The sequence below is a fragment of the Cebus imitator genome, unplaced genomic scaffold, assembly GCF_001604975.1.
Source record: "Cebus imitator isolate Cc_AM_T3 unplaced genomic scaffold, Cebus_imitator-1.0 Scaffold367, whole genome shotgun sequence".
Taxonomy (NCBI): Eukaryota; Metazoa; Chordata; class Mammalia; order Primates; family Cebidae; genus Cebus; species Cebus imitator.
The window spans coordinates 1,747,433-1,761,596 of record NW_016107682.1 but is presented as its reverse complement, the minus strand read 5'-3'; the positions used below and the strand labels follow the sequence as shown (position 1 = coordinate 1,761,596).

Below are 14,164 nucleotides of genomic sequence, written 5' to 3'. Positions count from 1 at the left end.
TGGGCATGGTAGCAACACCTGTGATTTCAGCCACTTATAGGGATGGGGTGGGAGGATCACTTGAGGCTAGGAGGTCGAGGCTTCAATGAGCCATGATGACGCCACAGCACTCCAGCCTGGGTGACAGTGTAAGACCCTGTTTCAAAAAAAAAAATAATAATAGGCAGAGTCCTTAGCACACAGCAGGTTCTCCAGTGAAGATCTGTACCAAGGAAATGACACATAAGCTGTCTTGGAAGATGCAAGGGAGCCAGCTAGGCAGGGTAGGGGTAGAGGTAGTGGGGAGAGGGCATTTCAGTCAGAATGAATAGCAAATGGCCAAACTTGGAGGTGGGAAAAGGAGTAGGAAAGGCCATTGAGATGCAACTTCTGTAGATGAGGCAAGCGCTATACCCTGAAGTCCTAAGAAAGCAGTGAAGCCTTCTTCACTGTATTCCAAGTACAAAGGGAAGCAGGAAAGTGGCGTGGCCTGATTTATGCTTCTGAACTACTGCAGGTAGTTTGGCCATAAACTGAAAAAAAGGCCAATGCTCACAATTAACAACTGTAAGCAAATCTTAAAAGTTACTTGTATTATTTAATGCCCCCCCCAACTAATGTTTAAAGAAGGGACTGTACCTTATTGTAAATTAATTAAGGAGACACTATGTGGTATATTACAGCAACGACAAAAATGAGAGTTCACAGTGTGAAATGTAAATACATCTTTCATATGCTAACAGCCTTTACTGTGTGAGTATGAATATAAGAATTTAAACAGCTGCCCAATGTTCTCCCCTGAAAGTGGAGGTTAGCCTAAAATAAGTCATTTAGCTATAGCCACAACAGTCCCACTCACTTACATAATCCAGACAATACTGGACTTAATGACATTATATGTTACTTTTATATTTAACCAGCAGAATCAGAGGTAAGTTAATTGCTAACTAGAATTTCGTTTTTACTGAGACGTCTCCCATTCAAAGCCTAGGAACATACCTTATGTGCTCCCAGTCCACACCTTCAAAAAATGGATGGCCTTTTATTTCTTCTACTCCACCATTTCCAATTCTATTTTCAGAATCAATACAAAATCTACAACATGAAAACAGAAATTATCATACACAAGTTAAATCTAAAGTATTCTAGCTGCATTACTTCAAATATTTTTTAAAGCAGTATGATATTTTTCTTTTTATTGATGTTAACTATGTTTATTGTAGGAAATGTGAAAGAAAATAAAAATCATCTGTAATAGTATTATTTAGAGATAACTATAAATATTCTAATCTTCTAATCTTTTATAGTATTGAAAATACTGTGTTGATACTACAGTTACTATGTTAGGTCTGCTTTTTTTTACTTGAAATACTGAGAAAATATGCCAAAGTCACTAAATATTTTTCTATAAATTTGTTTCCTAAAACTTACATATGGAAATACTATAGCCAGTCTACTATTGAGCCAGTACAATATTGTTGAACATTTAAATAGTTTTCAATATTAAATACCATGATAAACATATTGTACCTAAATCTTTATACATATCTGACTATCTGCATAAGTAAAATTCCTAGAAGTAGAACTTCTGGATCAAAGGTCATACATAGTTCAGGGATTTTTAAAAATAGTATGCTGCCAAGTGGCTATTCCCACAAGTTGCCCCAATTTATAGTCCTTCCAGCTATTTACAACAGTACCAAAACACTTTGTATTAGTTGAGGAACACATGGAAATTTTTGCTTAGAAGATTTCACGTATATACTTTTCATGACAGGAATCTGCTACTAAAATTTTTCCTTTTCTCTTTAATGGAATCAGGTCATTGCATTCTAACAGAAGTGACCTTTTGCTTTTACATATATCAGTAACTGAAGCAATACAAGACCTCCTCCCTCTTTTTAATTCCTACATTTTTTTCTGCATACTTCCTTTTAAGAGTTTACATTTTTAAAAACACCTTTATTGATCTCTTTGTATGCATCAGTGGTATCCGCTCTTCCCCTACAAAAGTGAAATGAGTTGTTTAGGTACTTAGGAAGTTTTGAAGAGACTATGAACTCCTCTAGGAATTTAACCACTAACCTGAGAATTAAGTCCTTGGCTTTCTCAGATATAGGTACCTCTGGAGGAAATACCAGAGTTTCTTTCCAGTTCATCACTTTTCTGTACGTTTCTTGAGGTGTTTCAGAGCAGAAAGGTGGATATCCTATGTATCAAAGAAATAAAAAATGTTTCATCAGCTTTGTGATCAGTGAAGTTATACCTACCAAACATGTGCTATAAGAAACCAAACCAAGTGCTCTATTTAACAGTCAAAAGTGCCACCATTCATCAATTTACAATAAAATTGCTAATAAAGTCAATAAAATAAAAGATTTAAAGCACTGCCTCCCCTTTTACATGAAAAGCTATGCAGGTAACAATTTTTATACATGGGAGTTTGGGTTAAATACTTGCCTTCCTGAAACAGGATCCCTGGAGAACTCACTGGTATTGATCAGTATGCATTTAACATTGGGGGGACATCAGAATTAAGTTTAAAAAACTTCAAATATTTTAGTCAATGACATCTGTAATATGTTCAAACAATGGTACTCAAGGAAATATATATATTTTGTACATAAATGAATGATAAAACATACCTATTAGCATTTCATACATAATCACTCCCAAAGACCACCAGTCACATAATTTGTTGTAACCAGTCTGCATGAATACTTCTGGAGCAATGTAATCTGGTGTCCCAACTGTGGAATATGCCTACAAAGGAGCAGCTTGTCAAACCAGCATTCTTAACATTTAAAAAATATATATCTGAGGAGGGCTTACTACTGGAAAAAGCAATATATAGAGGTGTTAAATTTTCATTTATATTTATTTCACGTTTATCATGTGCAAGGCTTAGTGGTAGGTAGTGAGTCAGACAATATGTTATAGACTACTGTTTTTCAGTCTGTTTACTTTCCTAAGGGAATGCTGAATTAGTTTTCATCACTTGGTTGAACAAATAGGGTGTCCATATGTGCTAGGCATTTTATAAGAATATATCCATTTCTGCTGTCCCCCAAGAAGCTCAATTAAGTTATTTATATATATAGCCTTCATTCTATTTCAAATAGAATGAAAAAGTTGAACCTAGAAGACCTGGCTTCCCCACTCACTACTAATGTGTTCTTTGGCAAATTACTCAGTTTCTCTGAGGCTCAGCTTCTGCCTACATAAAATTGGAATAATAATACCTGCCCTAATAGAGTTGATATGAAGATGAAACAATAAAAGACATGTGCTTTGTAAACTACAAACTACAAAAATAAGCATAAGATGCTTTCATTAGAAATGTAATTCCAGGATACTGCTTATCTATTAGGAAGCTATGCAGTTTTAAATTCTTAATTTGTATAAAATCTTACAAAAATGATTTCTACAAGGCGGTAATTCTCAACTAGGGGTAGTACTCTTGGGGCAATGGTAAATGTGTGACTGCAAAGTTTGTCATCTCAATGACATGACTGGCATTTAGAGGGCAGGGGATCCAGGTGCTAAAAACATTTCCTGTCCCAAACACTGAGTCCTCTCTAACTTCTCGCTTGGGAAATACTTGATCTAAGGCTTGGTGACTGTTGGCCATGGGAATAATAAAACACACACCTGAGTAATATTGTGTAAATAGGGGGGTACAGAATTCCCCTACCACATTTTTAAGCAGCATTCAGTTTTTCCCTTTAAAAATAGGAAATAAATATAGGAAATACTGCAATTATTCTCAATTGCAAAATCTGATCTAAAATTGGCACATTTTAAAAGTAGAACAAAGTTTTTCTCCTTAATGCATAACTCAGTATCATTTAAAAATACAGAAGCATTTCCTTTTTACAAGCATACGAAGTTTGCAACTACTTAGGTTAATGAGATAATAAACTCAACAACGCAAAGGTCATTTTATTTGGTTTTAGAGGGTATTAGACTACTATTTTTCAGTCTATTTACTTTCCTGAGGGAATGCTGAATTAGTTTTACTTTTATCACTTGGTTGAACAAATATTTATAGAGTGTCCATATGTGCCAGGCATTTTACAAGAAATTAGGAAAACAAAATCCAAAGGCACTTTCTTAACTTGCAGAATGTTCATGGACCATATTAACAGGACAAAGGGAAAGAGGAAGAATAGGAAGCAATTCTATTTGCTCAGTTATAGAGGGGAAATAGTATGGGGTTAAAAATAATGTAATTCTATATTAAAGGAGTAATTAAGTTTATCTGCGGCAAAGCCAGCTTTTTCTAATTTTATCTGTTTTATTGTAACACTGTTTACATCCCAAACTTCTTACTTTGTTTATAAAGAAGTTCTTAGCAACAACCACCTTACTTGCTGATTGATATTTGTTGTATCAGGATTTGTAACACAGATATGAAAAATGGAAATCACAAGGCATTCAATACAATTGCATTCACCTCAGTGAGTTTTATTTAAAGTGCTCATTTCTAGTAAACAGCTTACTCATAGGTATGCTCAGTAAAGTACTGTAAAGCTATAAAGTAAAAACCAACATTTTGCTTTACAGGCAAGGCAACTTAACAGAGAAACTAAGAAAACTGTGTGATTCCAGAAAAACAGCTATCATTGTTAGGCAGTAAATAGTAATCATTATAAAGATACAAATAATCAAGTTAAAATCAGATAAGATTTTAGAACCAAGGCACAAAATTCTTTCTTAAAAACATGGTTGACTCACCAGTTGTCTCCTGTTCTTCTTCCAAGTTTCTGCTTTCCTCTTTGAGTTCATGTTCTGAAATGCTAATTTCAACATAAACAAAATCACACATTTACATCTAAAACAGTGGATTAAGGAGTGGGGAAAGGGAAAGAACCTTCAGTTCTCTACAGTACTGAATTAAACCAGCTACAATATCTTAACCAGAAAAAAAAAAAAACTTACAGAAGTCACTTGGTGGGTTGTGTGTGAGATTTCTATAAAATTCGGTCCGGTGAGCTTTCTTTAATCCAGTGCATAAACCAAAATCAGATAATTTTACATGACCCTAAAAAAATCCAGTAAAATCAGATTATATTAACTTTGAAAACAAAAAGCCTTATTATAAACTCCTCTGTTAAATGCCAATTATAAATATTGTTAGCTTGGGATTTTTACAAGTAAAATGTAAAATTATAAATATCTGATGATGATGATTTTTAAATGTAGAAAATGGAGGGAGATAGAGGGTCATATTCCCTGTTATCATTTCATTCCCAAGTCCTCTCCTAGTACCTTATTATATAAAATAATGTTTAGCAATCATCTAAATTGCAGTTGTGGATTTCCAATCACAAAATGAGCTCTACTGCTCTAAAAATTAATCAACAGCCTAGTAATTCACCAGTTTATTCACATGCCTTGGCATCCAATAAAAGGTTGTCTGGCTTAATATCCCGATGGATGAAACCCAACTGGTGGATCGCATCTATTGCCAGAACAGTCTCTGAAATGTAGAACTGTGTTTCCTCTTCTGTCAAGGTGTCTTTCTTCATTAGCAATGTCATCATGTCACCTAAATAAAGGAAAGTTAAATATATTATTACTGAAAACGCCTCAAAGGTGGAATACCTTGTAAAAGCTTTCCTGAATTTTTTTTTTTTTTTTTTTTTAAGACATTTTTTAATATATATGTTTATGGTACTTTAGATTCTGAGGTACGTGTGCACATTATGCAGAATTGTTGCATAGGTACATACATGACAGAGTCTCACTCTGTTGCCCAGGCCGGAGTGCAGTGGTGTGATCATGGCTCATGTCAACCTCCGCCTCCTGGGTTCAAACAATTATTGTGCCTCATCCACCCAAGTAGCTGGGATTACAAGTGTTCGCCACCACACCCAGCTAATTTTTTGCATTTTTAGTAGAGACAGGGTTTTGCCATGTTGGCCAGGCTGGTCTCGAACTCCTGGTTGCAAGTTATCTGCCTGACTCAGCTCCCAAAATGCTGGGATTACAGGTATTTTGGGAGGCTGAGGCAGCCTAGCGAGCTTTCCTGTTTTCATTTTATGATCTACCCAGTATATTTCTAACCATATTTTGAGCCAAATAAAAGTGCCATTGCATAAACACAAGTTTCATGACATTCAATGGTTTTAAGGCAGAGACTATATGAAATCAAATCACAACAGAGCTGATAATGAAGTAATATCTACCATTCAATTTCTAGAATTAACTGCTGAGGAAAATGTCAAACTGCAAAAAAAAAAAAAATCAGAATAATTACACCTGGAAACCAAATATATTCTTCTTTTATAGTTTAGTGGGACATTATCACACTAAAAAAGGCACCTGCAGACATTCTTTTATTTTCAAGGAATTTAAAAAGTTTTAACAGTTTTATCTGTTGTAAACACTGGTGCACTTACAACACAGAATTGCCAACTGATTACATTTTTTAATATGTTTTTTGAGGCTTTAAAAAGAAAAATAGGGGGCCAGGCATGGCGGCTACCGCCTATAATCCCAACACTTTGGGAGGCTGGGGTGGGCAGATAACTTGAGGTCAGGAGTTCGAGACCAGCCTGCCAACATGGTGAAACCCTATCTCTACTAAAAATACAAAAAAGTTAGCTGGGCATGGTGGCTGGCACCTATAATCCCATCTACTCAGGAGGCTAAGGCAGGAGAATCGCTTGAACCCAGGAGGCAGAGGTTGCAGTAAGCCAAGATCACACCACTACACACCAGCCTTGCCAAGAGAGCGAGACTTCATCTCAAAAAATAAAAATTAAAAAAACAAAACAAAACAGAGGAATAATTTGCCCTCCATTGCCATTCTTTTCCCCTTGCCCTCTTTGCTAAGCAATGATTATCATGGATTTGGTGTGTATCCTTCCAGTTTATTTTAAAAATATGTTTTCATATACATATATATTTAAAAATAGATTTATAGTCTTTTGCATTTTTGAAAAATTTACATAAATGTTATCAATCTGTACGTGTAATTCCACAGCTTGGTTTATTCACTACACTCTGTTTCTGAGATCTTACTGTTCAACCAGATATAGCTTACGACTTAACTACTGTAAAATATTTTATCACATAAGTATGCCAGGTTTGACCATCCATTCTTCTACTGATGGGCATTTATCTTGCATCAATTTTTTACCACTGTCACACATGATGGAGAGAATCTCTAGGGAACACAACTGGTTGTGGAAGTGCTGAATCTTAGGACACATGCATTTTCAGCTTCACTGGATATCTCTAAACTGCTCTTCATAAAAGTTACAGATAATTTACAAGAGGACAGTTTCCTCCGTAGCCTCACCAATACTCAGTACTATAGATGTTCAGTGATTTTACTAATCTGAGGAGTATGAAATGGCATCTCATTTTTGTTTTAATTCACATTTCTCTGAATACTGGTGAAGTTGATCGTTTTCCTATATATTTACAGACTAGACAGAGTTTCTCTTCTGTACATTGTCTATCATTTGCCCTTCAGTTGTCTTTTTTTTTATTGACTTATTTTTCTTAACTCGTGACTTATGATATAGTTTGGCTATCTACCCCTCCAAATCTTATGTTGAAATGTGTCTCCAGTGTTGGAGGCTGGTCCTAGTGGGGAATGTTTGGGTCATGGGGACACATCCCTCACAAATGGCTTGGTGCCCTCCCCACAGTAACAAGTGAGTTCTCACTCTGTTGAATTCTTAGGAGAGCTGGTTGATTAAGAGAGAGCCTGGCATCTCTCTTGCCATGCGACACACTTGCTCCCTCTTCACCTTCTACCATGAGTAAAAGCTTCCTGAGTCCTCACCAGAAGCTGAGCAGACATTGGTACCATGCCTGTACAGCCTGCAGAACCATGAGCCAAATAAACCTCTTTTCTTTATAAATTACACAGTCTCGGGTATTTCTTTCTAACAACTCAAAATGAAGTAACACAACTTACAACAATCTAATTATGTACCGTGAACCCAGAATGGTAATACTTAAAATGTGCTGACTTTATCATTCCTTCAAAATAATCTGTTTTGTGATCAAAATGAGCATCAATATGGTAGTAAATATTTTTAAACTTTGACTATGTAAAACCTCAGAGCAAGGAATATAAAAGTAAACTTCATCAATAAACTTATTATTGCATATAAAGATGTGCTTGTATCAGTCTGTCATTGATACCATGTTTGCTTTTACCTCCAGGGAGAAATTCCATGATTAGATAAAGATTCCTCTTATCTTGAAAACTGTAAAACATCTTCACCACCCAGGCACCATCTGCTTCTACCAAAATATCTCTTTCTGCTCGAATATGGGCCACCTAGATGAATATATTTTTGAAAAAAAATTACTGTAAACACATCATACGTTTGTCAAGTTCATCTCTTACACTTAACCATCCATAACAATAATGAAAGAAAGATGGAGTTTCAGAGGATTTGAAACATATATGTTCATATTCTCATCAAATATGGAGAACCTCAAGAAATAGTTTATTTTAGTTTATATCTTTAAGTCTGAAAAGGTGAGGTCAACAGGTATATTATGGGAAGCTAAGGCTTCTGAGAGCAAGAATCACTGTCAAAACTTTTTAACCAGAATCTCTACCCAGCCTAGGATCCTGGCTTTGTCATATACATATATGGCACTATTGTGACTTTTAAACTTAAAAGTAATAAGCAATGCCCTGTAAATTGGTACAGTAAAGCCAAGCTTGGCTAAAAATAGCAAACTATTTTTAACTGTTAAAGATTATGTTTTTTTTTAAAGTAGTAACAATTATAGTAACTTTATATTAAGTTATTGTTATAGTATAAAACCTCTATCATATCTACAAATGGTAGCTATAGCAAATTCATGTAACTTTTGGGGGTTTTGCTACTGATTTCTTGGACACATAATCACTAGAGATACTATTACGTGAAAATGTTACGGACTGGAATATTTTATAAACTGGATAATTTATAGGGTTGTTATAACTGGTCAGTTTGCAGGTGCTTTTGCATTAATATATTCACATACTTTTTCCAAAGGTTAATAATAAGATTTGATTTATGCTTTTGCTATTTTCACTGTGCTCTATTATAAACTCTGGTCCAAAGCACATGAGAACATAAATTTGTAAACCTTTTCATGATAATAAAATATAATCTGCTTAAAATATCTATTTGGAATTACTGCCTAGTGCAGTAAATACTCAGAGATCAAAGCGTAAGAGCTGAGGAGTAAGAATTTGTTTTCTGGCATGAAAATACTTTATAATTTCTACGGATATGTTTCATTAAGTGAAAAATGGTACCAAGAGTGCCTACCTGCTACCCTTCATTAAGCAATTTAAGGTGGTAAGGAAAAGTCCTAAACTTTGGTGTTGCATCTGATGTGTAAGAAAAACAACTACAACATAAACTTGGCTTGATTATTTTTAAATGATTATAAAGCCAAATTACAGGATATGTTTCCAAAACAGGACCCAAATGTTGGAAAGTATGACTTATGTTAATCTGGTACCACAATAGTGGGGAGATTAGTTGCCACTTAATTTTGTGGGGTGGTTTGCATTAAAATGAATGTGATAAAAGTTAAAATCTTGATGTATTAGAATTGAGTAGAAAAAATGTTTCTAAACAAAATTCAGTGGTAACAAATGCAAATTAATTCATACAGAAGGAAAAAACAACCTCAAAATGCAAAAGCAACAAGACTTTGGGCTACAGTGAAATTTCTGGCCCCCTCTCACCTCCCCAAAGGAAAGAGCAGTGGTCCAGAGGCTCCTTAACTTCCCACAAAATATTCTAGACCAAGGGCTGTCCAGTACAGATGTAATACAAGGCACATACATAATTTTTTAATTTTCTAGAAGCCACATACAGAGTGAAATTACTTTTAATAATGTAGTTTATAAAACCCAATATATCCAAGTATCATCACTTCAATATATAATCAATATAAAAATCATTGAAATATTTTATGATATATATATTTTTTGCACCAAGTCTTATTTGCTGGATATCTCAATTTGTGCCCAGTAGGGTGGTTCGTATCTGCACTACAGCTTGAACTAATTGCTTCCTTCTGTCCTTCCTATTATACCTTTTGTAGGACTAATACCATTATGGCTAAGTTAGATTCCTATTGACTGGCTTGTCTCTGAGGCTATGCATCTTTACCTACATTCTTACTCCCATCATTATCTACAGTTCTCTAATCCAACTCAATATCTCAACCTTCCTTGCTTTCTAAACGTCTTCCCTCTGGAGAATCATAGCCTGTCATCAACAAAATCCCCTATAACCCTGTCTCTGGATGGTTCCTATTACCTTCTTACCTTAACTGAAACCAGGGTGAAAGATCACCCAACTATGCTAACGGGTTTCACTTTAAATTCATGATTGCAAAACTCAGTGAGGCTTCAACTGCACTTCCTTAGCAGGTCTGCTTTCCCACACCTAAAAATGACCATTTCACAACTTCCCTCCTTAAATCTTCAAAAAGTCATTCCTTCTTTACTCAAAGCTCACCCCCTGGAACTGCATTAAGGCACAGGAAACACGGAAAGAGCCCAGAATATTTACAAAGTTACAGATTTTAGAAATACGTAAAATCAGCAAAATTCTCATAAGACTAGTTTTGATTATTTGATATGTGATAGGGATTGTGGGTGCTGATAACTGTCCTTTATTTTCACTGCAGTCACAAAAGGAGGTATTTCAGAAGTTATGGACTGAATGTTCGTACCTGTTTAAAATTCATAGAGTAAAGCTTTAATCTCCATTGAGGCTGTATTTGGAGATGGGCCTTAGGGAAGTAATTAAGGTTAAATGAGGTCATAGGGGTGGAATTAGTGTCCTTATAAGAAGAGATACCAGAGAGTTCTCACTGGAGTGTGTGTCCCCACACACACCAAGGAAAGGCCATGTGAAAACTTAGTGAGAAGGGGGCTGTCTGCAAGCCAGGAAGAGAAGCCTCACCAGAAACCAAAACCTGGCTGAAGCTTCATTTTTGACTTGTAGTCTCCAGAACTGTGAGAAACTAAGTTTCTGTTGTTTAAGCTAACCAGCCTGTTGTGTTCTGTTATGGAAGTCTATGCAGACTAAAACATAAATTATAAATTTGGAAGAAACTTAAAAGAACTGAGAAACACTAAAACAGGCTATCAAAAAATTAATAGCTTACGTAGTAAGATGTATAAATTGCTTCTTAAAAATTCTAACATAAACACTCTAACACCTAGTCAGTGGATGCTCCTTTGTATTACATGTGTTAAAGAACTCATACCTGCTCTTTTTCAAGCATATCAGCCTTTCTCAATATCTTCATTGCATAGATATGGCCTGTATCTTTCTTCTGGACCAATCGCACCTAAAATATAAAAACATGTTATAAACGTTAAACGGTCACTACTATTTGTTCAGGAATCAAAAGTAGCTTCCCTTAAAGAAAGCAGGAATTTGCCAGTGTTGGTATTTCAGGAATTACACACACACACACACACACACACACACACACACACACACACACACTCTTATTTATTTATTTATTTATTTAAGATGGAGTTTCACTTGTCACCCAGGCTGGAGTACAATGGTGCGATCTCTGCTTACTGCAACCTCCACCTCCTGGGCTCTCAACATTCTCCTGCCTCAGCCTCCCGAGTAGCTGGGATTATAGGCACCTGCCACCATGCCCGGCTAGTTTTTCTATTTTTAGTAGAGACAGGGTTTCACCATGTTGGCCAGTGTGGTCTCAAACTCCTGACCTCAGACAATCCATCCACCTTGGCCTACCAAAGTGGTGGGATTACAGGTGTGAGCCACCATACCCGGCCAGGAATTATATTTTAACACACATTTTAATTATCATAAGATATATATTTGCAGCAGTAGTGACTTTTAAAAAGAAGCACACCTCTCCAAAAGCTCCTCTTCCTATAACTTTCAGAGACTCAAAGTCATCCAAGCCAAGTCTGGTCCTTTTGAGCCGTAAGAACTCTGTTTCTTTGCGAGCATGTTGTGATCGACGTAACTTTTTCTATTAAAAAAAGATAATTTAAAAGGATGATTTTATAATCAGGTTGAAGGAACTTATAGCATTAAAAGATGATACACATAAAAATAAATAACACTAATATGTAATATACTATTAAACTAAAACAATTTAAGGAAACTTAAAAAATTTTTTTTCTTTTCTCTCTGTCCTTATTTTTTAGTGGAGGAGAGGGAACTTTTTAAAATTTCTAACAACCTCCACTATCGAGGTGGAAAGTTAAATATCTCATTTAACTAGCCCATCATATTTGTGTATATATGTATAACTTATTCTTTATATGGTAACTTAATTCCATAAATAAAAATTAAATGTTGGTAAATTTTAATAGTATTCTGATACTGATTTTTATTATCAGGAAATATGCTTTGTTTCAATTCACTAATTTCCAAGGTTGCTCTTTCACAACTACTGAGACTTGTGACAATAATGGTAGTATTTCCATAGAAATTTACTTGTGGTAGAATTTACTCTTGGGCAAATTTTAATAAACTGCTTGAGACTTGGCATATAACTTCCTGAAAATTAAAATTGCAAAAACAATTATAAGAAGTCATTAAAATGGCTGGGCACGGTGGCTCACACCTGTAATCCCAGCACTTTGGGAGGCCAAGGCAGGTGGATCACCTGAGGTCAGGAATTCAAGACCAAACTGGCCAACATGGAGAAACCTTGTCTCTACTAAAAATACAAAACTTAGCCGGGCGTGGTGTCAGGTGCCTGTAATCCCAGCTACTTAGGAGGCTGAGGCAGGAGAATTGCTTGAACCCGGGAGGTGGAAGTTGTGGCGAGCTGAGATCACGCGATTGCACTCCAGCCTAGGCGACAGAGTGAGACTCTGTCTCAAAAAAAAAAAAAGTTATTAAAATATCCAAGTCAGTAATTTCATAACTGATTCTAAAAAGACCATGAAAAATAACTGCCATTAATAAGTAACACTGTGAAATACCTGAAGGTTACATTTGGAACAGGCATTTATTTTATTGTTCTAAACTTCATTTTTCCCCCTCACCAATCAAAATTCTGTTTTTTGGCTCCTAGTAGAGGTAACACTAAGTGGAAAACAAACAATATCAGTGAAAAAAATTTAACTCTTGTTAATCTTCAACTGACTGCTATCAAGCTTTTAGTGGTTCAGTTAGGAGAGAGAGACAAATCAAAATGATAGTAACAGCTTAGAAACACTGCTTCTAAATGCAGCTCATGATACAGCCCCTCCCTACTCCTGTGTATATCTGTTTTTAAAAGGGATAGGTGAACTATTAATTAGAAATATGTAAACCTGTATTATCAATGCAATGGAATTCTGATACATCTAACAAAGTTAATCTAACAAGTTGAAATCAAGAAACTATGTCTTCAAACAGCTAAATGAAGTTACACACCAAGCCACACCAATGGTGTAAAAATTATGACAGTAATGAAGTATAAAAATCAAGTACACAAATTAACAGGCTTTGCCTAATGTCTTTTTCCACATCTGATATTGATTATAAACTAAAATGATACTGTGGAAAAAGTAAGCAAGCAACAATGAAAGATAATTTTTTTTCAGTAAGAAGTGGGGCAGGTGGGGAACAGTGGCTCATGTCTGTAATCCCAGCACTTTGGGAGGCTGAGGCAGGTGGACCACGAGGTCAGGAGTTTGAGAGTGAGCCTGTCCAATATGGTGAAACTCCATCTCTACTAAAAATATAAAAATTAGCTGGGTGTGGTGGCACGCAACTGTAGTTCCAGCTACTCAGGTGGCTGAGGCAGGAGAATCAAGAATTGCTTGAACCTGGGAGGTGGAGGTTGCAGTGAGCCTAAATGCACCACTGACTCCGCCTGGGCAACAGAATGGGACTCCATCTCAAAAAAAAAAAAAGGAACTGAGGTAATAAATAGGCTGGTACAGTGACTCCCGCCTGTAATCCCAGCACTTTGGGAGGCCAAAGAGGGTGGATCATGAAGTCAGGAGATGGAGACTATCCTGGCCAACATGGTGAAACTCCATTGCTACTAAAAATACAAAAATAGCTGGGCGTGGTAGCCTGCACCTGTATTCAGGAGGCTGAGGCAGGAGAATTGTTTGAACTTGGGAGGCAGAGGTTGCAGTGAGTCGAGATCATGCCACTGCACTCCAGCCTGGGCTACAGAGCGAGACTCCAACTCAAAA

At 36.0% G+C, this 14,164-nt stretch overlaps 1 protein-coding gene across 2 annotated transcripts in view; it reads right to left on the bottom strand.

The window, feature by feature from the left end:
• STK38L (serine/threonine kinase 38 like) overlaps positions 1 to 14,164 on the bottom strand; it is a 79,617-nt gene that overhangs the window by 6,228 nt on the left and 59,225 nt on the right. For both annotated transcript variants that reach the window (XM_017507066.2, XM_017507069.2), the window contains 9 exons: positions 11,869 to 11,991; positions 11,239 to 11,322; positions 8,161 to 8,284; positions 5,376 to 5,530; positions 4,921 to 5,023; positions 4,717 to 4,778; positions 2,625 to 2,742; positions 2,065 to 2,188; positions 979 to 1,074 (listed from right to left, as the gene is read on the bottom strand). In XM_017507066.2, coding sequence (XP_017362555.1) covers positions 979 to 1,074; positions 2,065 to 2,188; positions 2,625 to 2,742; positions 4,717 to 4,778; positions 4,921 to 5,023; positions 5,376 to 5,530; positions 8,161 to 8,284; positions 11,239 to 11,322; positions 11,869 to 11,991 — 989 coding nt within the window. The remainder of the gene's footprint in view (positions 1 to 978; positions 1,075 to 2,064; positions 2,189 to 2,624; positions 2,743 to 4,716; positions 4,779 to 4,920; positions 5,024 to 5,375; positions 5,531 to 8,160; positions 8,285 to 11,238; positions 11,323 to 11,868; positions 11,992 to 14,164) is intronic.